At 45.2% G+C, this 27,032-nt stretch overlaps 1 protein-coding gene across 2 annotated transcripts in view; it reads right to left on the reverse strand.

The window, feature by feature from the left end:
- suclg2 (succinate-CoA ligase GDP-forming subunit beta) overlaps positions 1 to 27,032 on the reverse strand; it is a 473,504-nt gene that overhangs the window by 25,594 nt on the left and 420,878 nt on the right. For both annotated transcript variants that reach the window (XM_038810602.1, XM_038810601.1), the window contains one exon: positions 14,992 to 15,112. In XM_038810602.1, coding sequence (XP_038666530.1) covers positions 14,992 to 15,112 — 121 coding nt within the window. The remainder of the gene's footprint in view (positions 1 to 14,991; positions 15,113 to 27,032) is intronic.

Consider the following 27,032-nt stretch of genomic DNA (forward strand, 5'->3'; position numbering starts at 1 on the left):
CATTCTATTTGTGTAAAACACGTAGGGACGGAGGTTTTTAAAAATGCATTCAAGCGATGCAGGCTTTGCTGCCGAGGCCAGTATTCATTGCCCACCCCTAATTGCCATTGAACCGCTGCAATCCATGTGGTGTAGATACATCCACAGTGCTGTTAAGGAGCGAGTTCCAGGATTTTGACCTAGCGACAGTGAATATATTTCCAAGTCAGAATGGTGAGTGGCTCAGAGGGAAGCTGCAGGTGGTGGTGTCCCATCTATCTGCTGTATCCTTAGCCTTCTAGATGGTGTGGTCGTGGGTGTGGAAGTTAACTTGGGCTGTACCATCCATGGAAATTTGAGATAGAATTTGACATCTTCCTCCAACAAATGAATGCAAAAACTGAAAATTGGAATGAAAGTGATTTTGAACCCCTAGGGCCAACGGGCCAGAGTTCAGCTAACAGCAGAATAACTATGAATTAAATTTTTACCCGAAAAAGGAAGTTAAACCATTTCAGTCCAGCTGACATTGGTTTTATAAATCTGACGCTCAATCTATAAATTCAGTTTCATACAGATAGCTGCACTGCATACAAAATGTTCCAAGTCCTTTAGCTACCGTTCTAAAAAAACAATAGACATGAGTAAAACACTATTACATTATCCCAAAGTCTAACCTCAGTTATCATGTCAGTCTCCTCATGGATTAGAGGAGCTTTCCACCTTGATGAAATATCCAACTCTTTAAAGCTACAATTTTGTAGAGGGGTTCACGTACTAATCAATGGCTGTAGAGACACTATACAGTGAATAATCCGATAGTCAATACTGCTGTGAGTGTTCAGTAACATGTAGAAAAAGAAAGGGTTTTTTTGATTTGGCTTATGCCTTCATAAACGGAACTAACGTAAATTTCTATCCACATGACTCCAGAACTCTTCGTTTTTATTCCTCTGAGCAACTTTGCTCTGAAAGTTTGTATCAGGTTCCAACATAAATTTAAGGTTGTCTAATTAACTTATTTACAAGTGATATGTAATTACTTTATTGTGAAGGGAGTCAAGAGTAAATATCATTTCATAGCTCCAATTCAGAAGATCTCACAGAAGAATGATATGCTGTCTCTTTTATGTAACCGTTCGGATCAACATTAATTTTCATGTTCCGACGTATCTGCATTTCACCAGCCTTGGGAATATGCACGTGCATGTATTTATATCTGAAATCTCTAAAGGCACTTAATTATTTACGAGTCGTGCAGCTCGCCATTTTACTTAAAACAAGCAGGAAGTACTTCAAAACTCGCAGGGATCCATAATGGAGAGACATTAAGCCGCTAGAAGAGGGCAGATGAAAAAACATACAAAAAGGGCAGCATGGTGCGCAGTGGTTAGCACAGCTGCCTCACGGCGCCGAGGTCCCAGGTTCAATCCCGACTCTGGGTCACTGTGTGGAGTTTGCACATTCTCCCCGTTTTTGCGTGGGTTTCGTCCTTGTAACCCAAAATATGTGTAGGCTATGTGGACTGGCCAGGCTAAATTGCCCCTCAATTAGAAAAAATGAATTGGGTACTCTAAATTTATAAAAGAAAACATATAAAAGCACACAAAGTACGCATGTGTGATCGGGAGGGAAAAACAAAATGTGCATAATTCCTTTAATCTTTCTGCTTGTAGCAGCATTTAAAAAAAAAAAGAAGCAACAATGAATAAAACGAAATTAAAAAGAAATGATATACCGTATATACTCGCGTATCATTCGATCTCGCGTATCATGCGACCCCTAAATTTTCGTTCCCAAAACATGATTTTATGGTATACCTCATGTATCATGCGAGTCACTTTTTTGGAAATTAATTTTGGAAACTAAAACTTCCAAATGGTATCATTGTGTGTGGTTTCTGCAGAGTGGATTCTGCTGTGAAAGCTGTTCGCGATTCGAACAGCTTTCCAGCTGGCTTTACTAGCGTCGTTCAGCCACTTGCCGTTTCCATTCATAAAAACATGAATGGAAACATCAAGTGGCTGAACATCTTCCCAGCAGAATGCTGTGGTCAAAATCTGAAGAGTAGTATTCTGATGGGAAGATGTTCAGCCACTTGACGTTTCCATTCATGTTTTTATGAATGGAAATGGCAAGTGGCTGAACGACGCTAGTAAAGCCAGCTGGATGCTATGTGACTTATCTTGGCCAGCATTTCACACCCGCGATTTTTGTACCTCGCGTATCATGCGACCCCCGAAATTTAGGCTTCAAATTAGGTGCTCAAAAGTCGCATGTTACGCGAGTATATACGGTAATTACTCATGGGCATCCTGGTTAGGAACATAAGAACATTCAGCCCACAGTTCCATTCAGCTTGCTCCACATTTCAATGGAATCATGGCTGAATTGGAAGGCGCCATTGTGTTAGTGAATGGAGTGGGAGATAGTAAGGCGGAGAAACAGAAAGAGAAGTAGCAGCAGCTATCTCTTCTGTTCAATGGTTGCAGTTTTGGCTACCCCAACTTGCAGTGGTAACCTCTTAGAGAAGTGGAAGACACTCATTAGTAATGCTTGAACCACTTTTGGCAGATCGCACCATCAACATTGGATCAGATCACTGCTGAAGTACAGTTCTCAGCAAAACAATGGACGGGATTTAACAAAAAAGTTTCTAAGTGTGGTAGTAAGCGTGAACTGCTGCAGGCTTCCCGGCGAGACTGTCACTGGTATCAAATGCTAATTGGTCCACTTAACGAGGCCCCACAGGCTTTATGCTGCAAAAGACCTTCCTGCCGATTGATTCACAGGGACCGCACTAACCAGCCCCCTCGCTAACGAAGGGAAGTAACATTTAAACTAATCCCGCAGAGGTGATCCCACACAGCATGCAGCCATGCCACCAGGGAGACCTGCTGGATGTGGTGGAGTTGCAACGAGATATCCTGTTCCCCGAGAGGCTTGGTGGAGAGCCCGGAGCACGACGTCAGCACCATGAGCGGTAGTGTCGCAGACATTGCCCAGTCAGTGATGACCATGGCGGAGTGCCTCAGCATAATGTCCCAGTCGCTGGGTGACATATCTCTGATGCAGGTGGACCTTTCTTAGGTACTGTGGAGCATGTCCCAGTCTCAGGTTAGCATTGCAGAGGTGCTGCGGAGCATGTCCCAGTCCCTGGGGGACACGTATCCCAGTCTCAAGTGGATCTGGCCAGACCGCCGCGGAGCATGTCCCAGTCTCAGGTGGACATCGCTGAGGTGCTCCAGAGCGTGTCCCGGAAGCTTAGGACCATGTCTCAGATGCAGGTGGACATTGGCGAGGCACTGCAGAGCATGGCCCGGTTATAGAGAGGCATTGCTGAGGGCGTTGACATTGGAGAGCTGCGAGGGCTCAGAGCCAGATGACAGAGAGGCATCTGGAGTCCAGCTGCCCCTCCATCCAGAGATGACCCGGAGCCTCCATACGGGGTGGCGACAGCAGCCACCAGCACCCCTGAGCGCGGCCATGACATCAAAGGCCATAGGATGCGGTAAGCAACAGACTGCCTCCACCGCTGATGTGCATCCTGGGTAAACACCTAGACGTAGTGGCAGAGCACAAAGGGCCAAGCAGATGAAAGATCACTGACAGGGCACTGGGGTGGGGAAGGGAGGGTGGCTCGCTATTGTACAACAATAAAACATGTTGCATCGAGACATTTGAAGCCTCTGGTACATTATGCGGGCTGACCTCCAACCCACTGCTCCAGCCTCTGGCGTACAATGGTCCCGGATCTGCCTCCCCCCCAAGCCTACCCAAGGCATACCTCATGCAGGTGATGGGCATGAGTGCACACTTGGCAGACAGACAGAAGTCTGACTATGGCATAGTGAGGAGCACCAGTGCTCAGCTCAGGTGTGGATCACTTTCTTGCCTTCGACATGGACCCGCTGCCAGTGCTGACACAGGCCCACCACCCTGGAGTGATGTAACACTATCCTGGAAGGATATAACACAGACCCGGGAAGGATGGAACAGGGCTATTTTGGGGGGGGGGGGGGGGGGGGGTGTTGGAAGAGAGAGAAGGTGAGGTGGGCTGGGTGGGGGATGGAGGGGGAACGGGTGTGGCAGGACGGTGGGTGGGAAGGCGAGGGAAGAGGGGATGGGACTTAGCCATGTCCTACGTGAAGCAGATGAGGATGAGGGCCTCCCATGCCAGACACTTGTCACTGCCACCGGTTCTCCATCCTCCAGTTGGTGCTGTTGGTCCTTTCCCGGCACATCCTCCAGCTTCTCCTGGTCTGGTGCCTTCTCGTCACATGTTCCTCCTCCTCCACAAAATCCCCCTGCAGCCATGCCAGGTTGTGAAGGGCACAGCAGTCCACCACAAAGTAGGCGACCCTTAGGGGGGTGTACTGCAGTGCACCACCAGAGCGTTTGAGGCATTGGAACCGCATTTTGAGCAGTCCGATGCACCGCTCAATGACAAGCTCAGGTGGCCTCATTTTATCGGGTTTCCGCATTGGTCACCAACTCTGTATTGACGTCATTAGCTAGGTCCTTATCCCCTATGAGCCATCAGGCCATCCTGCAGCATCCCTCAATGCCGGGGATCTCAGTGTTCCAGGATGTAGCGGTCGTGTACACACCCTGGGAAGCGTGCACACACAGACATGATCTTCACATGGTGGCCGCATCCAAGTTGGACATTTATTATAAATTTAAAGATTAAGAGCTCTACCGGGGTATACAACAATACGGTCCAAGTCAGGGACTAATGAGAGTGCTGGTCCTGGTTCTGGCCGGTGTTAAAGGGCTAAGTAACGAGCCCCAGCTGGGCGGACCTAAGCCCACTAGCAGGGAAGCACGTATTCCATGAGTCCCACGGAGAGATCTATCAGTATATCCAAGTGGACCTTGTGAGGTTATCATTTCCCCCCCTCCAAGTCCGAATATTCCCCCTCAGTGTCCTATTGGTGGAGCCTACTTCACCGCTTTGTGTGCTCGTGTGTCTGGCAGCAGCGTAGCCTGGTCGGGGGTGGGGGGTGATGGTGGTGAGAGGTGTACAGCGAGTCAGGGATCACCTTTTCCACTCAGTGTCAAAGGGCCACTGCTGGGGCTCATTTTCGACCACGCGTCCCCTGTGAGTTCTGTCATCTCAAGCGTCCATATTGGAAGTCGAGTCTTCATTGTCCTGTTGGCTTGGATGTTGGTCCTTGGCAGGTAATGCCTCAGGGCTGCAGGATGGCAAGAAGGATGGAAAGGGTAGCAAATTGCTTGGTTTCCTCTAAGACGGTCGCCTGGCTCCTGGAGTATTCCATGTGCTTTCGTAGAGCATTTTCCTTTGTTTTGACCTTGTATAAGACCGGCCCCTTTTTCTCCACCACAGGCCCTAGGATCCATTGTGAGCCATTCCCAAAATTGCAGACACATACGGTGTCTCCGAGCCTAAAAGCTCGGTCTTGAGTCCGGTCGTCGTGACCTTTCTGTATGTCTTGTTTTGTCTTCACTTTTCCTCTGAGATCCGGTAACGTTAAGCTCAAGTGGGTCTTGAGACATCGATGAGTCAATGAGTAGTTTGGCTGGTTCCACCCCAGTTGCTACATGCGGTATAGCCCTGTAGTTAAACAAGAATTGTGCCAGCTTCATATCGAAGAAGCCTGCGTTCTGCTTCTTCATGCCGCATTAAAATGTCTGGACCACCCGCCTGGCTAAACCGTTCGAGGAGGATGGGGTTATGCAGATGTGTCTTAGCCCATTGGTACAAATGAATACCCGGAACTCCTTGCTGGTAAATGGGGTCCCATTGCCTGTGACGAGGACCTCTGGTATTCCATGGGTACTAAATGACTGATGCAGTTTTTCCACGGTGGCACTTGAGATAGAAGATGCTACCTGGTGCACATCCAACCATTTCGAATGGGACTCTACGAGGATCAGGAACATCAACCCCATGAACGGTCCAGCAAAATCAGCATGTACCCACACCCAGGACTGCTCTGGTGGAGCGAGGCCAATGGCGGGAGCTTCATCTGGAAACCGAGCACTGTTTCACTGTGTGCTTGATGTCTCTGTCGAGTTCAGGCCATCACACATATCTCCTTACGAGCATCTGCATTTTCGAGATGCCAGGATGTCCGTTATGTAGTTCTTATAGTATCATGCATCGAGCACTCATGCTCTCCATAGAAGTTGCTTGAGTTGGCTATTTGCTGCTATTGCTGGGGTGTGCTGTGGGGAAGGGAATGTTGGAAGCTGAGCTGTTGCATCTCTGAACCAGCCTTGGTAAAGATAGCTCAAGGCTGGGAAGATGCCGGTAAACAAGCGCACTGCTCTCCCCATATGATTATTCTGTCCAACTGCCTCCATGTCGGGGTCCAGCAGCCAATTTAAGTCAGCAAGGTTAGAAAGCCTCCTGCTCGATTTCATCCTCGTGGCTGGTGAGATAGTTGATGTATTGGTTTTAATTTTCCAAAGCTCCTCTAGATTTGGAAAAGGTCCCATTAAAATGGAAGGCAGCATATGTCCCACTATTCAAAAAGGGGGGAGATAGAAAATGGGAAACTACAGGCCAACTAGCTTAACATCTGTCATAGGGAAAATGTTAGAAGCAATTATTAAATTAATTATAACAGGGCACTCGGATAAGTTCAAGGTAATCAGGCAGATATACACAGCACTAGTCAGACCATATCTGGAGTGCTGTGCACAGTATTGGGCATCTTATTCAAAGAAGGATGTAAATGCATTGAAAGCAGTTCAAAGGTTTACCAGACAAATACCTTGAATTGGTAGGTTGTCTTATGAGGAAAGGTTGGATAGGCTAGGATTGTATCTGCTGGAGTTTAAAACAGTGAGAGGTAACTTGGTTGAAACATATAAGATCTTGAGAGGTCTTGATAGGGTGGATGTGGAGAGGACGTTTCCTCTTGTGGGGGAATCTAGAACTAGTGGGGGGGGGGGGTTACTGTTTAAAAATAAGGATTTGCCCCTTTTCGTCTAGAGGGTTAAGGATTTGGAACTCTCTTCCTGATAAGGTAGTAGGAAGCAGGGTCTTTCAATATTTTTAAGGCAGAGGTGAATAGAGGTGAATACTATAAGCTCAGTCATGACCATTTAAATGATTGAGAAGGCTCAAGGGGCCGAATAGCCTGGTCTTTCTCCTGTTCATATGTTATACATGGATACACAAAACCTGGATTGGCTGGAGATACAAATGTAATGTTTCTCTTTACATTCTCTTTGAAGCCATTTGTTGTATGGAACATTTTTAAGTTTCCCTTAGAAGCAAATATTTACTTCCCTCAAATGAATTTAATGGGCACACAATGAATTTGCTTGAATTTTGGCTAGGAGGTCCAGTTCATGGTGTGTCTATCCCTGTTGGTTCACCTACCTATTTCCATGTACACTGTGAGTCACCCAGGTCAACAGGGGTGCAGCCAGTAAAGGGGAATAGGGCAGCCATGTGCCAACTTTCTGGAGGCCGAGGTTGCAGAGAAGTTCTGCGGAACATTGATGAGCATTCAGAGAGATAGATGCCTGGTGTCATCCAGATAGCCTTCTATCACTGGCTAGAAGCATCGGGAATCCAGCTTCACTTTGGCATTGGGGGCATTTGCAGATGCTAAAATGTACAACGATGATTAGCTCTGTTTATTTTCCTGTATTATTGATGTTTTGCAGAATGAAGTTGTATGAAGGCTAATGCTATTTGGCCTATTTACAACATTATGGGCCTTGGGGGACTTTGATATGCAGAATCTGAAATGATTTTCAGAGTCCCAAGAATGCACTGCAAGTGAATGGTGGGTCCATATTGCAGGTGGTGAAATTACTTTCAGCTGAAGTGAAGCCCAACTCTGTGGGCCCACACATTCTGTTCTGTTGCAGCTGTGCATGTGTCTACTCCCTTCTTCCTCCCCCTACCCCATTCCACCTCACGACCCACTTGTGGCTTCTGGATCCGAGGAGGTAGAGGTGACCCCTCATAATTGCGAGGCTTGTGGAAGGTGCAGCACACAACCACAAACACGGACACCTATTTGGGTGTACACTGTACAGATCCCACAGTGATATAGGCAGTGAATCTCTGTTTTGCTGATGGCTTGTTGCACAGCTTTACATGTGACTCCATGATGTTGTTGACTACTTTCTGACTTTAAATTGTGGGTTGGCAGAAAGGAGAAACGAGCCACATATGGAAGATGTTTTCGAGAAGCCATCCTTCCGTCTGTCTTAGAAGCCTGAATATGGTGGAAAAAGCAGACTATCGAAGGATGAAAACTTCATGGATGGTTCCATGATAGTGTTCGGATATCGAACCAGACCTCAAACTTTTGTTTGGATACTAGACGAGAACTCCAAACAATTTTTCCATTTGTAAAACTGTAAAGAAAGGATACTTCACCCCAGGAGTGGTGACCAATAGGTATCTTTTATGTCAAAACAAACTTAAATTGAAACACAGAATTGACCACATTAACATCAAAGAAATAGATGAATAATTATCAATTAAACAGTTCTGAAATAAAAGGAAAAAATTGAACTTACTATCTATCCCTGTTCCAATTAAGCAATCAATTTAATTCAAATGCCACTTATAAATAAAGTTAACACAACAGGTTACTTGTTTATCTGTGCAGATATATTTAGAGCGAGACCCTTTCAAGAGCAGACCCAGCACCCTTCTATTTTGTCAGACTCAAATCCTATGGTAAACCGCTGTTCACCGTAAGATCTTGTAACAGACTGCAAAACTACAGACAGACCTGGCCCTTCCCATTAATTACATAATTTGTGTCCCACTAAGTTCCATGATCTGCTCAGGTAGAACTAAATACAATATCTCATAAATTATCTACACTGCAGGGAACTATCCAAAATATAAAGAGTGTTCCATTAGCTCTTTATCTGTAACCAAATAAGCGGTTGGATAGAATGATTATCTCAGTCTTTTACAACACCTTGTTACTACACCCTGGGCTAGTGCTCAATCAAATCCATCACCACTCGACCCGGAGTAACAACACAATTGAATTAACCAATAATTCTCAGAAAAATACCTGCAGTCTGGACCTTGGTTTCTCATAATTACTGTCACAAGTTTGCAAATTTAAACACAATTACTGTTTATTTATAACAAGAACTATAATGAAACACGCAGCAAACACAACTGGTTAACTATTATCTTTCTAATTTCCCGCTTTACTTTGCCCTCCACCCTTTATACATGCATACATATACACACATACACACTCATGGCAGACAAACACAGAGGGGAAGAAAGGGGTAAAAAATCATAAGTAAAATGAAAGAAGAGTCTTTGTTTCAGATGGCAGTTTTTAGCACATTACTCTGCTTCATGCTTTGCTTTCAGTTTGAGGTTTTACTATAGATTCATTCAAGTCTCTGTAGTTTCAGAAATATAGCACTCATTGCCTTTATGAAGAGAGACAGAGATCTGTGCTTCTAGGAATTGAACTGAGCTCCTTGGGACTCTGAAAATCATTCCACTGGGATTGAATCCAATCAGCACCTGTTGCCAGGCACGGTATGGTCTTTTGATCAATTCATTGACCACCAGCCAAACTATCAAACAGAATCCCACCCATCCCGCTCTGGTGGCAAAAGGTTTGAAGCTCCTGTTCAAACGAGCAGAGACGAGCAGGGTGTTCCCACCGGTAACATTTTCTTTCCTGAAAATTTTCATTTATGACAAACGAACATATTAAACACATAATAGATAAATAAAATACATGCTTGAACTAAACATACAAGAAATGTGATTAGAATGTACACTTGTGACAGCCATAGTAACAGTGTGATCAGTTTTCATGGTTGTGACAGATGCGTTAAAAACTATAGCTTAAAAAATACCCTGTTGTAACCCGAGGAGGTCGGCTGGTCCCAGGGTATAGCCCCACAGGATGAGGCAAACTGAAGGTGGTAAAGCCTGGCCTGGAGGCTTTGCCTTCTTTTAGGGCCGAATTTCTATAGTGCTGCTTGTGGGCACCTGCACCCCTGGTGTAGGGCAAATATTTCACTGAGTTGTTTGCTACCTCTTCCCCACTCCTTACTCTCCCCCTCCCTGCTCTCATTTCTCTGGCTATTCCTCCATTCTCCCCTATCCTGCCCCTACTCTTCCCCTCGCTACTCAGCTGCTGATCACGAGCAGGTCTTGAAAGATGTTGGTAAATTGCTTCCATGCGAAGTGGAAGTGTTCCTCCGACCCCCTGATGGCAAATGTAACTTTTTCGTGCCTCAGAAATTTTGGTACGTCGGGCAGCCATTCTGTGACCTTGCGTGGCACTGATGACCTTCATCCGAGCACCAGTCTCCGCTGGGCAATCAGGCTGCGTTAGGTTCAGCCCTGTGCATGAGGTGGAGTTCACCCTATACAGTACTTTGCTCCAGTGTCCTCCCCCTCTCTTAATGGCCAGTTCCTCCTCCCATCTTTCTCTTGTCTCTTCTAGTAGGGCCTTTGCCTCCTCTAACAGACATCCATATGTCTGTGCATTTACCCTAATTCGTCCTGCGCTAACAGTCTGATTAGTAAGGCATGTCTAGGTAGTTGGGGGAACATTGCAGCCTCCTTGCAGAGGAAGACTTGTAATTGCATGTACCGGAGCTCGTTCCCTGTTGGGAGCCGGAGCTTTTTAATTAGTTCCCCCAGGGTTGCTACTCTACCATTCACATACATGCCCCTTACTGTTAACACCCCTTCGTCCCTTCCCCAAGTTTTGTGAATGGAGTCTATTTTTGCCGAATGAACCTATAGTTTCTGCAGATGGGGGCTGCAACAGACATTCTCTCCTGTAACTTCTAACTTCCTCATTTTCTGTACTGCTTGACTTAAAGATACATGTCCATTAATCGCCCATGGATCAAATATGAGAATGGCAAAATAAAAGAAAGAGGACATAAAGGAATAAATAGAAAGGACCCTCACAACCTTATTGACTAATTTGCAGAGGAGCATGCCTGTACGTATTTCAAATCAGGTTTTTAATAACATCAGTGCTACAAATATGAAATATATCAATTTCTTATATTCATCACAATAGCAGATAGTTAATAAGATGAATTTCTTGCTGTGGTTCCACACCAACTGCATACTGAGTTACAGTATCGCTACATGTTGACATGAGGGGCCCGTAGAGTGAAATTATGCGCAGTGGTTAAACCACTTTCCCCGTCATCCTGATCTTTATTCCTCAGGAAGAAGACAATGATGCTCCTCTCTTGCTATAGAGTGTTTCTGTCGCTACCTGGATTCTTCTGTGAATGGTGACACGTAGCTAATATTGCCAGCTCCTTCTTGGAAAAAACTAGTTGTGAAGACTGAAATAGCCATGATGATCTTCACAGCTGCGAGGTGGGCCATCTTGATGTTGGTCTGATATTCCAGGTCTTTGTGGAGGAGGTGATTCCACTCGGTCAGCACCTCTTTGGTAAAGTGAAGCCTTCCGAGGTACGGCGCTGCATCGTCCCAACAGAAGACCGATGCCCCTCCTGAAAGACCCTCTTAGAGTAGGGCCCCCCTCCTCCTTCTTCCTATCATGCGATTCCCATCTCTGCCTTCTCCTCTGCCTGTCCTCATACTGCAGAGCAAGTGGCACTGCAGCTACTAACCCCATCATTAAGCAAGACTTTGTAATTCTCTCAGCCTGTGGTTAGCAGAAAACATCTTACCAAATGCCACTTTTCCTGAGAACAATTAAATCAAAAGCATCTCAGCTGCAATTTGCTGACTGGCCCTTTACACAGCTCTAGGCCACCCACCTTGCAAACACTTGTTGTTTCAGGAATGAATAAGGAAGGTGTACCATGCGCATTCATTGGCCAATTTGAGTATTTGATCATTCAGCCCAGTAATGTCTGTGGCTTTAAAATCTTGCCCTTTGAGCACATGTACAGAATACACTTGCATGCCCATTCATTGCCTTGCACTGTGCATCCAGAGGTGCCTGCCACACTTCTACAATGGAGGTATGTCTGCATTGTGCCTCTAGAAGTGGTGCCCAATGGGTTTATCTGATGAGTAGCTGTGCCAAACAGAACAACCTTCCCAGTTCAACCTTGCATTGTGTCACAGTACAGGCAAGAGGGTATTACAAATTTTAAAGCTATATTTAAAACAAAGTGGACAGAACATCTTATGATGCTTCGACAGAGAGTCATCCAGACTCGAAACTTCAGCTCCCTTCTCCCTCCACAGATGCTGTCAGACCTGCTGCGATTGTCCAGTACTTTCTGTTCTTGTTTCAGATTCCAGCATCCGCAGTAATTTGCTTTTATCTTAAAATGGTTGCAGTTACCATGCTACCTCTTTGGCATTTGACCGGTTGGACAATAGACCCCGTAGACACTATCTGATTATAAAGAACCCAAGTGAAAGAGTCTCACAGCCATCTGTGAGATTTGCACGTCATTGTTCAAGACATGACTAAAACCTACAGACAATGGGGTTTGCGGACAACTCGTCTCTCTTATATCATAGAAACATAGAACAGTACAGCACAGAACAGGCCCTTCGGCCCTCAACGTTGTGCCGAGCCATGATCACCCTACTCAACCCACGTATCCACCCTATACCCGTAACCCAACAACCTCCCCTTAACCTTACTTTTTTTTAGGACACTACGGGCAATTTAGCATGGCCAATCCACCTAACCCGCACATCTTTGGACTGTGGGAGGAAACCGGAGCACCCGGAGGAAACCCACGCACACAGGGGGAGGACGTGCAGACTCCACACAGACAGTGACCCAGCCGGGAATCGAACCTGGGACCCTGGAGCTGTGAAGCATTTATGCTAACCACCATGTTACCCTGCTGCCCTCAGGGACAACACATACATAAAAACTCTATGGGTGGTAGATGAGTATGAAATTAATCCCAACGACCTTTCATGTTATTGTGATGGCTCCACATCCAATTACAAAGAACTCAGATGTCTTAAAACTCTGATTTACAATACCTCCACTCCAGCCAAAGCATTAATTCATGTAAGAAACTACATGCCTGCTACAAAAGAGCCTGAAACAATTATTGCTTGCACAGATTGTCTTTATTTCTTCATCTGTATCTAATCTTTGTCTGAAAGAAACTGCATATAGAACATAGAACAGTACAGCACAGAACAGGCCCTTCGGCCCTCGATGTTGTGCCGAGCAATGATCACCCTACTTAAACCCACGTAACCCGTATACCCGTAACCCAACAATCCCCCCATTAACCTTACACTATGGGCAATTTAGCATGGCCAATCCACCTAACCCGCACATCTTTGGACTGTGGGAGGAAACCGGAGCACCCGGAGGAAACCCACGCACACACGGGGAGGACGTGCAGACTCCACACAGACAGTGACCCAGCCGGGAATCGAACCTGGGACCCTGGAGCTGTGAAGCATTGATGCTAACCACCATGCTACCGTGAGGCCGTGAGGTGTTGCTTTTAAAGCTTTGGGACAAATGTGTGATAATAATGAATCTTCATTTTTGAATTCACAAAAGGTTGCTGCTGGAAATATGTAAATTGGGAAAACACAATAACTTTACCCACAAAGGACTTTGATAATGGACAGTACAGTCATAGAAGTTTACAGCATGAAAACAGGCCCAACTTATCCATGCCGCTCAGTGTTTAACCACTAAATACCAATTTAAAAAACCCACAGACTCTTATCCACAACAACGGAGTCAACTGATCTCTATTGGCATAGTAGAAGTGCTGCAATTGGTTGTGTCGCTCCTGAGTTAGAAAGTGGAAAATCATGCAAGGGGTTATGTTACTATTTAGGCGTTAGCCCAGTGGGAGTACTGTCACCTCTGATGCAGTAGGTTGTGGGGTCACGTCCTAATAAAGATACTTGAGAACATAATCTGAGCTAACTTTGAAGTGCAGTACAGAGGTATCCTGTACTGTCAGAGGTGCTATCTTTCTGATGAGACATTAATGCATGGTTTCCTTGGTTGATATAAAGAATCCCATGCTAATATTTTGAAGAAAAGCAGGGGAATACTCTCTGGTGTCCCAGTAGATATTTCTCCATCAACATCACCAAAAAAAAGATGTGCTCATTACCACACTGTTGCGCGTTTGTGCACAAATCAACTGCAGCATTGCCTACATTACAACAACAATAATCTGTATTTGTATAGCACCTTTAACAGATAAATATTGTTCACAAGACCGTTGCAAAGTAAATCTTGGTACAATGACACATAAAACCTTGATCATGAGGGAGGTTATAGGAGGCTCTTAAAGGAGGAAAGAGAAATAGAGACACAGAAAGTTTAGGAAGGGAATTCCAAAGCATTGGGCCAAGGCAACTGAAGGCATGGCCATCAAAGGTGGAGTGATTTAAGGTCACTCAGATTGAGAGAGGCCTTTGGAATAATCAAGTCCAAAGGTAAAAGTGCCATGTTTGAGGGTTTTAGCAACAGATAAGCTGAGGTGGAGCAGTGATTTACTAGAAATAGGTGGTCTGACTTATGAACTGGATATGTGACTGGAAGCTCAATTTGATATCCACTACGATACTAATGTTACCAATAATCTCCTTCAGTCTCAGACAGTTTCCAGAGAGAGAGAGAGAGAGAGAGATGGAGTCACTGGTAGCTAGAAAACGGAGTTTGTGGCAAAGACTATGATATTTGGAAACTGAGGTTATGTTTATAGATGATGTCTAAGAGGTTGCATATTAACGTGAAAAAAGGAGGTCAAATATGAATCCTTTGGAGAGACCTGAGGTAACCGCATGGGAATAGGAGAAGTCTGCAAGGAGGGTGGAGGTCAAGAGTGTGTTTTTTTGAGAGGACTGTTGATGACACATTTAAAGGAGTCAGGAGCAGTACTTGAAGAGAAAGAACCCCTGACAATATCAGCTAATATGGAAACCAGAGGGGAAAGCACAGTTTTCAGCAGTTTATTCTAACAGTAATTACTCTTCAAAAAGTATTTAATTGACTGTAAAGCGCTTTGGAATGCCCAGCAGCCATGTAGGCACTGTATAAATGAAGTCTTTCTTTTTGCATTACTTACCTTCAAGTCTCACAACCAGTGGTACTTTCAGTTTAAGTTCACGACTTGCCTTTGTTATGCCATGTGCTATTATTGCACAGTTGACTATACCACCAAAAATGTTGACAAGGATTGCTTCAACCTAGTAAAAGAACAAAGAAGTTTAAGAAAACAAATACTTGCAGGTTATCAGGGATAGCATAACAAATTCAAATGAACCAGAAATAGTTGTGTGAAAATTACGCTCCTTAAAATATTAACAAAATCAACAGGGAGGAAAAGGGCGAGATGCCGCAAAGCGGAGGAGATATTCTGGAATCTGGAAAAACAACCTTCAACATCATGGCAAGAGAAACAGATTGCAAGGAAGGCAAACGGACTTAACACAAGGTTTCCAGCAATTTATATTTATTTGTAATAAGGTAAAAATTACTTCAGGTACTGCAAAAATTTTAAGTTACAAACAAAGGATTGAAAGTGGGCAGTTATCTCTGCCCAAGAAAGCGTCACATGTCAGCTTCTGAATACTTAGCAAGCACTTTGCATTGGTGTTTACTCAGGAAAATATGCTGACAAATTATCAGTAGAAGTGGAGATGGTAAAGGGAATGGATGAGGTGAAAATTGATAGGAAGCATGTCCGGAAAGGCTGGCTGTACTTAGAATGGATAAGAACACGAGAAATAGGAGGAGTAGATCAGCCTGTCATTCCAGCTCTGCCATTCAAAACTATCATATTTGATTGGGATTCAACTCCAGATTCCTGCCTGCTCCCAATATCCCTCGATTCCCTGAGACCAAAACACTGTCCATCCCAGCCGAAATGTATTCAATGATGGAGCATCCACAACCCTCTGGGCTAGAGAATTCCAAGAATTAACAATCCTCTGAGTGATGTATTTTCTCCTCATCTCAGTCCTAAATGATCAGCACCATATCCTGAGATTGTGCCCTATGTTTTAGATTCCCCAAACAACAGATACAATCTCTCAGTGACCATCCTATCAAGCCTCTTCAGAACCTTGGATGTTTCAATGAGATCACCTCTAATTCTTGTAAACTCCAGATAATATAGGCCACATTTACTCTGTTCTCATCATTCAACAACAACCTCATCCCATGCACCAATTTAGTTAATCTTCACTGTATCACCTCTGATTGCAAGTATATCTTTTCTTAAATGTGGACAGCAAAACTGTACAAAGCACGCTGGATGTGTTCCCATTAAAATCTTGTACAATTGTGCAAGACTTTTTATTCTTGTATTCCAATCCACTTGCAAAAAGCCAACATGCAATTTGTCTTCCAAATTGCGGGCTGAAATTGCATGCTAACTTTCTGCATTTCTCACATGAGCACACTAAAGACCCTTTGAACATTAACATTTACAAGTTCTCACCTTTTAAAAAATTCTGCTTTTCCATTCTGTTAGGTTATTCATCAAAGTTATACTTCATCAGCCCTCTTGTTGCCCACTCACTCAACCTGTCTATATCTCTTTGCAGCTTTTGCAGGTCACACTCACAGCTTACCTTCCCTAGCTTTGTATCATCAGCAAACTTAGATACATGACTCTGTCTCGTCATCTAAGTCATGAATATTGATTGTAAATAGCTGTATCCCCAGCATTGACCTTGAGCGACACCACTATTCATCGCCTGCCAACTTGAAAATGCTTTATGCCCACTCTTTGCTTTTTATTGATTAACCAATCCTCTATCCGTGCTAGTATATTACTCCCAAATCCACGAGCACCTATCCTGCCCAATAACCTTGTGTGGCAGTTTATTGAATGCCTTTTGGAAATCCAGGTAAACTACATCTATTGGTTCCTCTTTACCTATCCTACCAGCCCTGAAACAAGCACTAATAACTTTGTCAAACAGATTACCCTTCATAAAACCAAACTGATTTGTTCTAATCATACTATGCTTTTCCAAGTGCATTGTTAAAACTTCCTTAATAACAGATTTCAGCATTTCCCCCAGTGATTGACACGAGGTTAACTGGCCTGAAGTTCACTGTTTCGCCTCTCCCTCTTTTCTTGAAAAGTGGTGCAGCATTTGCCAACTTCCAATCTGACTGTTCCTGAATCTAAGGCATTTTGCAAACTCATAGGTAGTGCATCTATTATCTCTGCAGCTATCTCTTTTGGAATCCAAGGGCATGTAGGACATCAGGTCCTGGAGATTTGTTGTATTTTAGTCCCTTACGTTTCTCCAATACTTTTTCTCTGCTGGTATTAATTTATTTCACTGTCAATTTCTGGTATGAAGCTTGTGTCTTCGACTGTATAGAGACGCAAAGTATTTGTTCAACAACTCTACCATTTCCTCATTATCTATGAGAATTCTGCCTGCTTCTGCTTCTATGGGGAGAATGTTTACTTTAACTATTCTCGCCCTTTGGATATACTTTTAAAAGCTCTTACAATGTGTTTTTATATTTCTGGCTAGTTTACTCTCATATTCTATGAGAAGGACTTCCGGTGGCGGGGATCTGTTGAGCCACATCAGGTGGTTCTCCTCCAGAATACAATAAAATAGGCATTTTTAGACGGATTTATTTAGACTTATTCCACCCACAAGCAAGAAAAGGAGAGAAAAAGTGCAGTATGCCAGTGAATGGGAGCTCAAGAGGCTGCAGAGAAGATGGAAGCGGCAGGAAAGGTCAAGAGCAGCAGGTGAGCGAGTCGGCAGATCCATGAGGCGAAGAGTCCCCGGCCACCCAGGAGAGAGGGAGACCGACAACCGGAACAATGCCCCCCCCCCCCCCCCCCCCCCCCCCCATCTGGACATGGATGAAAGATGTTCTTGAAGAAGGAAATGACGGCAATGAGAGAGGCGATTAAAGTGGAGATCCAGGTGGCATTGTCGGAGGCGTTGGTCGGGGAAGAAACCAGAAGCTCAGAGGAAGACAATCCTAGAGCTGGAAAAGTCGTCGATGGACCAGAGCGACAGGATTGTTGCTTCACATGACACGGATGTGAGGTTGGACACGGACCTCTTGGCCGACAAAGTCTTCTGCCGAAAACATCACAGACCATAGGCGAGTATAGCACTAACAACCAGAATGGGGAAGTCTAACCTTCCCCATTTTGGGAGGCACTGAAGGCAGTGATTAGGGGAGAGATTATAGCCTACATGGTTTGAAAGGACAGGAAAGAGAGGATGGTGAGGCAAACAACTTATCAACTCCATCCTGGAGGTCGATAAAAGATACTCCGAGGCCCCAACTGTGGAGCTTCTGGTGGACAGGAAAAAGCTACAAATGGACTATAACCTGCTTAGGAAGGTATTGCACCAACTCCGCCAGATACGGGGGACCTTTTAGGAAGATGGAGCGAAGGCGAGACGCCTGTTTTCTCACCAGCTCAGAAGGCAGGCAGCCATTGAGGGAAATAGCCCAGGTAAAGGACAGCAGAGGCAGACTAGTAGTCAAACCAAAATAGGTCAAACAAGCATCTAAGGCCTTCTATCGGGGATTGTACACCTCCAGGCCCCCCAGGTGGAGACTCGGGGATGAAACAGTTCCTCGATGGACTGGACATGCCAATCATGTAAGGCGATAGATGGAGGGAGCTGGAAGCACCAACAGGACTGAATGAGGTCATGGAGAGTATCAACTCCATGTAGGTGGATAAGGCGCTGGGAACGGATGTGTTCCCGGCGGCTTCTACAAAAAATTCACACCAGCCCTTGCCTCGCACCTATGGGAGATGCTCGCAGATGGGGCATTCTGCCTCCTACGCCAATTCAGGCAACCATACTGTTGATCACTAAAAAAGACAAAGACCCAACGGAATGCAGATCATATAGACCCATTTTGCTGCTGATGTAGATGCAAAAATATTTGCGAATGTCCTGGCCAAGAGATTGGAGAACTGCGCACTAGAAGTGGTCACAGAGAACCAGACCGGCTTTGTCAAGGGTAGACAGCTAACTGCGAACATCAGATGACTGCTGAATGTGATACTGACCCCATCCGGGGAGAGAACACCAGAGGTGGTAGTCTCCCTGGAAGCAGAAAAGGCCTTCAACAGAGTCAAATCCAAGTACCTCATTAAGGTACTGGAGCGGTTTGGGCTGGGCTGGGGTTCACTTTGTGGGTGAAACTTCTGTATGACGTTGCCAAGGCGAGCGTTTGGACCAACACAACCAGCTCTGAATGCTTTCAGTTGCACAGAGACACCAGGCGGCGATGCCCGCTCCTGATCACCTTGGCAGTTGAAACCCAGGCGATTGACCTGCGAGATAAGAGAGGTTGGAAAGGTATCCGAAGAGAAGGCAGAGAGCACTAAGTCTCTCTTTTTATGCAGATGATCTGCTCCCATACATCTCAGACCTGCAGAATGGCTTGAAGAAAATCATGAATCTCTTGGAAGAGTTTGGGGACTTCTCGGGCTACAAACTCAGTTGGCAAAAGTGAGGTATACCTAGTGAACCCGAATGGGGGAGGGACAGAGCTGGAAGGTCTACCATTTAAAATAGCCCAAAACAAATTGGGGAAGCGTGGTTAGCACTGTTGCTTCACAGCGCCAGAGTCCCAGGTTCGATTCCCTGCTGGGTCACTGTCTGTGCGGAGTCTGCACATTCTCCCCGTGTCTGTGTGGGTTTCCTCCGGGTGCTCCGGTTTCCTCCCACAGTCCAAAGATGTGCAGGTTAGGTGGATTGGTTGTGCTAAATTGCCCTTAGTGTCCAAAAAGGTTAGGAAGGGTGATTGGGTTACGGGGGTAGGGTGGAAGTGAAGGCTCATAGTGTGTCGGTGCAGATTCGATGGGCCGAATGGCCTCCTCCTGCACTGTATGTTCTATGTACCTGGGGATCCAGATAACCCACGACTGGACACAAATCCCCAAGTGGAATCTGACCAGTCTGGCGGAGGAAGTTAAAAAGGACCTACAGAGATGGGATGCACTCCCGCTTTCCCTGGCGGTGAGGGTGAGAGACGATCAAGATGAATGTACAGGATTGTACATTCCACAAAGCGTGGAGGCAATTTATCAGCCTGTTCCAAGCCCTGTTTGAAGCCAATAACGGATAGGAAGGGTGGGGGAGGGGGAGGGCGAAAGGACCAATAGAACCCACCAGGGCCACAGAAAGTAGACAGGAAGACGACGAGGGACCCAAGGAAACACCAGGAGGGTACCCAGGGAAAGACCGAAGAGGCGGCCAGAGGCCCCCCCCCCCCCCCCCTCCCCACACACACACACACAAAGCCAAAAGAACAAAAACAAGATGAACAATACATATTAACATCCACAGTGGAGGAAAAGGCCTAAGGCAGAGTCCGAAAAGCAGAAAAAGGGGAGGGGGGAACAAGGTTGTGGGGGGAGGGGGGTGGGGAGACGGCGGGCCAAGATAGGAAAAGCATGTAAATTGCAAATAGTAACCACTTCAATCATCTCCTGTCTAATGTACTATTGTAAAATTCAATAAAAATATTGATTAAAAAAAACGCTTTGCAGGCTCGCATCCCGATGACCTCAATGAAAGCCCCCCCCCCACCACATTGGCCAGGGCCACGTGCTGCGTGTTTCATTGAAAGTACGCCTCTGATTGCGATTTAAAAAACAAAAGTTAACTCCAACTGCCTTGCATCTACTAAAGTGAAACCAGGGCATAAGAGTATAACAAAGAAACTACTCAGTGATCTGGACCAAATCTCCTTGTCTTAAGCAGATGTACTCTTTTGATCTCTTTGAAGACAGTTAACACACAGGTAGATACATCGTTTGGCTCAGTTTCTAAGCTGCTTTATTTCACAGCAGACAAAACACACAATATGCTGATCACAATGTAATCATTTGCCACAGCCATTTTAAATAATAACACATGCAGAGTAGCCCATTTTGATAGGCCTTGTATATGTGGAAACATAAATTCTGGCTAAGCAGAGCAAAGGTTCCACATCTGCAGGCTATTCCTGCCTCACTGACCGATTTCTGGTGTCTGTATTGATACTTAAAAGGCTTCCTTTCAAAGACTCAGAGATCAAAGAAATTTATCACATGAAGGTGCACATTGTATCCTGCATGAACAGGCATAGCTAACAAAAGGATTATTGTATAGGAAGAGTGCAAAGCTGTCCACCCTGCATTTAAATCACTTCTGTCTGCCTATGATAGTCAATCAAGCACCATGCTGACTGGGAAGATGCTTCTTTTCAGGTAAGCTTCTGCCCAAAACACATTTTAAAGTATCTTGTATCCAGATTTAATTTGTGGAAGAAAAGGTTACTGAAATCTCCACTTATGTCTGTTCTCCACGAGGAAATGCTAATGGGGGCGATTCTCCCAAAAAATGACTAAGTGCCATTTCAGGGGGAAAACCGGTGAGAATCCCTCCGGCTGTTCTGGCACGATTCCTATTGCAATTCACCTACACTTAGTTATTTTTAGGAGCTTGGAGAGTTTCACACTGAATTCTCTCACACTGAGAATTACTTTAGAGTGGGGACCTAAAGATACAGGCAACACTTGCTCTACAGACAACTGGGTGCCGTGTTTAAAAGTGCTCCGATCTCAAAATTAAGTTGAAGGTACCCCACACCCTCCACCCATGGACATGGCGACCTCCTGAAGAGATGGGCATCATCCACAATCTTTGACGCCAGAGGTGCAACCTCCTCCCCATGACTGAATTTCCGAGTCACCCCGTCTCCCATACCTTGCAAGCATGAAGGTGACCTTGCAGCATTGACACCCCCGCCCCAAGTGAGCGATACCCTTAAATGGGTCGCCAAGGCCCCCCCTCCATATGTCCCCTTCAGGCCGATCCCCCCCCCCCCCCCCCTTCATGCACCGTCTTCTGCCCTCCCCATACCTCCCTCTTCATGTCAATGACCCGTCTCAGGTGCTGCCCTTTGGCACCCTGGTACTGCCCCCTAGCCCACTGGCAGAGGAAACCTGGCACCCTGGGAGTGCAAAGGTGCCAGGATGCCCCGTGCCCGGCCACCTAGGGGCTCCAATGGCCCCTGAACCTCCCAATGTTGCCAGTACTAATTTGCACCGGCCTCACGCTGCGCTGGCCCGGAGGGGGGTGGGGGGGGGGGGGGGGGGGGGGGGGGGGGGGGGGGAATCCCGCCACCTGGGAGACCTCAGTCTCGAATGAGCTGAGCATATTTACATGAGTCTAAAAACGCACTTAAAGACGCGAGTCTGAAGGGCTGGCGAGAATGGGTGATTTATTCTTGGAGGGTTGATTTGCCAGCATGAGGAGCTGCAGGAGAAATTTGGGCTGTTAGGCTCGGACATGTTTAGGTACCTCCAGGTGAGGCGCTTTGTTAAGAGTTTTTTCCGGATTTCCCGGTGGTGCCGCCATCATCCTTAATGGAGAGGACTCTCTCCTGTTCAGGGTCTGAGGAGGGCAGCACGTCCGGTATGTATGAAGGAACTGTAGGGGAAGAGTCACGTATGGTGGAGAGGGTTAAGGTTAAATTAACGGAGGAGTTGAGGCCAATACTGGAGGAGGAGATATGGGGTTGAGGAGAGTTTGCGGATGGCGAGTGCCACATCGTGTATGAGACCAAGCCTTATTCGGCTAAAGGTAGTGTTTCGAGTGCACCTCACTGAGGCTGGGATTAGTCCCTTTTTTTGAGGTAGTGAAAGATTGGGTTCAAAAGTCAAACTTTAGCTCATATGTACAAAAATTGGACTTGAGCTGCAAAATAGAAAAAACAGCTTATGGCTTCCGATAATATCTACTTTATATTTATTTTAGCTTATTCCAGAAAATAAAAAAGGAATAGAAAACTGTATAAGTAATGGAAGTGGGTGTGTTTTAAACGTGAGGCACTAGAATTTAAAATTTGCAGACAAGCTTCAAAATTGCTCTTGATCATGAACTTGTTTCATGGTACCTTAAACATTCATTTATGCACAAATGGAAATATTGCCTCTACTTAGTGCATTTTCAAACTGTTTGCTGGATAATGGCAATCACTCAACAGGTTTGCTGAAAATTCGATGGTCGGTCATAAATTCTCCTCCGCTAACTCACATGTCTAGTTATATGGGAAAGGAAACAAATATACTCTCTATCTAGGCACACATTTTGTTAAATTGGAACTTCACTTTGATTTTTAAGACAGTCGGTCTTTGTTGGAAGACAAATTTCACACAACAGCATGATAACAATCATTCTCGGATATAATGTTTGCAAACTGCTCCTTAGCTATAAAACTATCAATGTAAATGAAAGAAGTGTGTGTCCTATTAAGAATTTTAAACCATTTCACACGTCTCGTCCATTCTCGCAATATAACAGTACATATATCCTACTCAATGCTCAGCTTCATAGTGGTCATGCAGAGCTTGTGATAATTCTTAATCAAGGGATTCAGGCAAGTGGAGAGAATTTTATCACACATCTGGTTGTGATTGTAGAAGATGGTAAGCATCAGGGAGTTGGTTAGTCGCCACAGAATTCCCAGACTCTGACCCGTTCTTGTAGCTACAGTATTTATGTGGCTGGTCCAGCTAAGTTTCTGGAAACTGCCAGGATGTTGCTGGTGGGAATTCAGCAATGATAATGCCGTTGAACATTAACGAGAGATGATTAGATTCTTTCTTGTTGGAGATAGTCAGTGCCTGTCGCTTGTGTGGTATGAATGTTGCTTGTCATTTATCATCCCCAGTCTAAATGCTGTCCAGATCTTTCTGCATGCGGCATGGATTATTTCAGTATCTGAGAAGATGTAAATGGTTCTGCAAACATCAGAAAACATCTGCAATTCTGACCTAAGGTGGAGTCAAGGCCATTGATAAAGCAGCTGAAGATGTTTGAGCCTAGGGCACTCTGAGGAACTCCTGTAGCGATATCTTGGGGCTGAGATAATGGTGTCCAAAAATTATCTTCATCTTCCTTTATACCAGGTATGACTGTAACGGGTAGAGAATTCTCTCCCCGAGTCTCACTTACCTCAGTTTTGCTAGGGCTCCTTAATGCCACATTTGGTCAAACACTGCTCTGATGTTTAGAGTAAGTCACTTACCTCTGGAATTCATTTCTTTTGTCAATGGTTGGTTCAAGGTGGTAATGAGATTAGAAGGCGAGTGGCCCTGGTGGAACTCAAACTGAGCATTTGTAAGCAGGTTATTGCTGAGTAAGTGCTACTTTCAAGGGCACTATCAAGCATCATGCATCACTTTGCTGAAAAGTGAAAGTAGACTGAAGGGGTGGTAATTGGCTGGATTGAATTGTCTTTCTTTTTGTGGACAGCACATAAAAGGAAACCTTCTTGATGAGACCATTGGAGTGAATTTTAACAAACTGCCCTGAGCGTAAAGCAGGTAAATCGGTCAGCCATTACAGAAACAGCAAATTTTTCATTACTATTAATTTTAGTACTCTCCACTAAGCTAGATGGGTGCAGCTGCCAATGCACTTAAAAAGCTGAGCATCATTATGGACAAAGCAGTCCATGCAATTGGCACCTCATCCACTCCCTCCACCACCAGTAGGTGTGTACCGTCTACAATAGGCTCTGCAGCATCTTCTTTGACAGCAACAGTGTGGTGAATTTGATTCACACCGGATTATAATCTGTATATACATGTGTCTGTATTGTAAGTGCAGTTGCACTACCTGTCCTCCAGGGGGAGTATCTCTGGGAATGCTCGAGTTGTACAGGGCTTCTCCCTTGGCTCTGCCCAGGACTCCTCCCCCGGAAGCTGCTGTATAAAAGATCAGTGCCACATGGTCAGCCGGCCAGTTCACCGAAAGTTCAATGGCCAATAGGCTGGCTCTGTTGTGAGTATATTAAAACCGCTATTCTAATCCTACAAGCACGTGTCCGTAGAATTGTTGGTTCCAACAAACACCCAAACTCGAAAGCTCCACCACTTATAAGAAAAAATACATTAAGTGCAGATAGGAATATCATCTCTCCTTAGTTCCCCAAACCGCATGACATCCTGACTTGTTCCTAGATTGCAATTTATCATTGCTTGGTTAAAATACTGGAACACCCTGTCTAACTGCTTTATGGAGCACAGTAAGAAGTCTTACAACACCAGGTTAAAGTCCAACATGTTTGTTTCAAACACTAGCTTTCAGAGCACTGCTCCTGCCTCAGGTGAATGACGAGGTATGTTCCAGAAACATATAGACAAATTCAAAGATGCCTGACAATGCTTAGAATGCGAGCATTTGCCGGTAATTGAATCTTTACAGATCCAGAGATCGGGGTAACCCCAGGTTAAAGAGGTGTGAAATTAAAGTAAGCAGGTAATTTAACCCTGCTTAGTTGCGGAGTAGATACATTTCCAAAAGCTAGAATTATCTGACGTCGCTGTGGTGAGTTCCTCCTTGGTGGATCTGCAAACCATTCAAACCGGAGTCTGTACGCTCTCCCCGTGTCTGCGTGGGTTTCCTCCGGGTGCTCTGGTTTCCTCCCACAGTCCAATGATGTGCGGGTTAGGTGGATTGGCCATGCTAAATTGCCCTTAGTGTCCAAAAGGTTAAGTGGAGTAACTGGTAGGGCAGCACGGTAGCATTGTGGATAGCACGATTGCTTCACAGCTCCAGGGTCCCAGGTTCGATTCCGGGTTGGGTCACTGTCTGTGCGGAGTCTGCACATCCTCCCCGTGTGTGCGTGGGTTTCCTCCGGGTGCTCCGGTTTCCTCCCACAGTCCAAAGATGTGCACGTTAGGTGGATTGGCCATTATAAATTGCTCTTAGTGTCCAAAATTGCCCTTAGTGTTGGGTGGGGTTACTGGGTTATGGGGGTAGGTTGGAGGTGTTGACCTTGGGTAGGGTGCTCTTCCCAAGAGCCGGTGCAGACTCGATGGGCCGAATGGCCTCCTTCTGCACTGTAAATTCTATGATAATCTATGAAACTGGAAGTGTGGGTTTGGGTAGGGTGCTCTTTCCAGGGGCCGGTGCAGACTTGATGAGCCAAATGGCCTCCTTCTGCACTGTACATTCTATCATTCTATGATTCATTGACTATGGCGGGACTGGAAAATTTCAGCCAAAGTCTTCATAATGATAACCATACCATATTAGTCCTTACAATTTTCTTGCTCTTCAAATTCTAGTTTTACCATAAGTGCGAGTTGCACTTAATTATCAAGATAGTTGGAAAGTGGAACTTCAAAAATGTAGACCTGTTAAAATTAATGTTTTCAGCACCAGATGTATTTCACCTATTTAAATTGTGCTCCTAAAGAAAACTTAATCATTCTGAATGATAAAGGAGAAAGGATTATTATTGCAGTGCAAACCTTTTCCTAGTCCTCTCAACATTGTGTCATGACAATGAGCAGTGCATTCCATTTTCCACTTTAGCGCTAGCAGCCTATTCAAACTGCAGACTGTGGGTGGTTTGTGCAGTGGCTCCATGCTGACTTGGAGCTGGTTGAGACTGCCAAAACTCATTTGACGTACAATCGTTGCAGCCAGCAGAGAAAGAGACTTTCATCTCTACAGTCTGAGCGAGTTTCAAGTTGTGAAGGTTAGACTTCAGCATTCACTCTACTGCCATCTACAAATACAGCTAAAGTGTTGAAGATGGTTTAAGTTCTGTGGAATTCTTAAACTGGAAGACAAATGGCAGAAAATATGGCTTGAGAAAAATATTAAAAGCAGTGTAACCATGAAAACTGATATGTGCATGCAAATTCCAATTCAAAACATCTATTGTAACGTGGCGTAAATTCATTTGAAACAATTCCTGCTTGTGACCTTACTAAACTGAATCTTAACCAGGGAACCTTATCCACACGTGGCAACAGAAGATATAACTGAAAATAATTGATAATAATGGGGGAGGAAAGGACCAACAGAGGTTTGAAGGAACTGTGCCAGATGATCCTAATAAAATATACGGTAAATATGTTTAATTACACTGCTACAGAGCAATTTTTAAACACAAAAGATAACCAAGGTCCAATACGATACGGGGCTTGTTTAGCACAGGGCTAAAGAGCTGGCTTTTAAAGCAGACCAAGGCAGGCCAGCAGCACGGTTCAATTCCCGTACCGTCCTCCCCGAACAGGCGCCAGAATGTGGCGACTAGGGGCTTTTCACAGTAACTTCATTTGAAGCCGACTTGTGACAA

The sequence above is a fragment of the Scyliorhinus canicula genome, chromosome 11 (genome assembly GCF_902713615.1).
Source record: "Scyliorhinus canicula chromosome 11, sScyCan1.1, whole genome shotgun sequence".
NCBI lineage: Eukaryota > Metazoa > Chordata > Chondrichthyes > Carcharhiniformes > Scyliorhinidae > Scyliorhinus > Scyliorhinus canicula.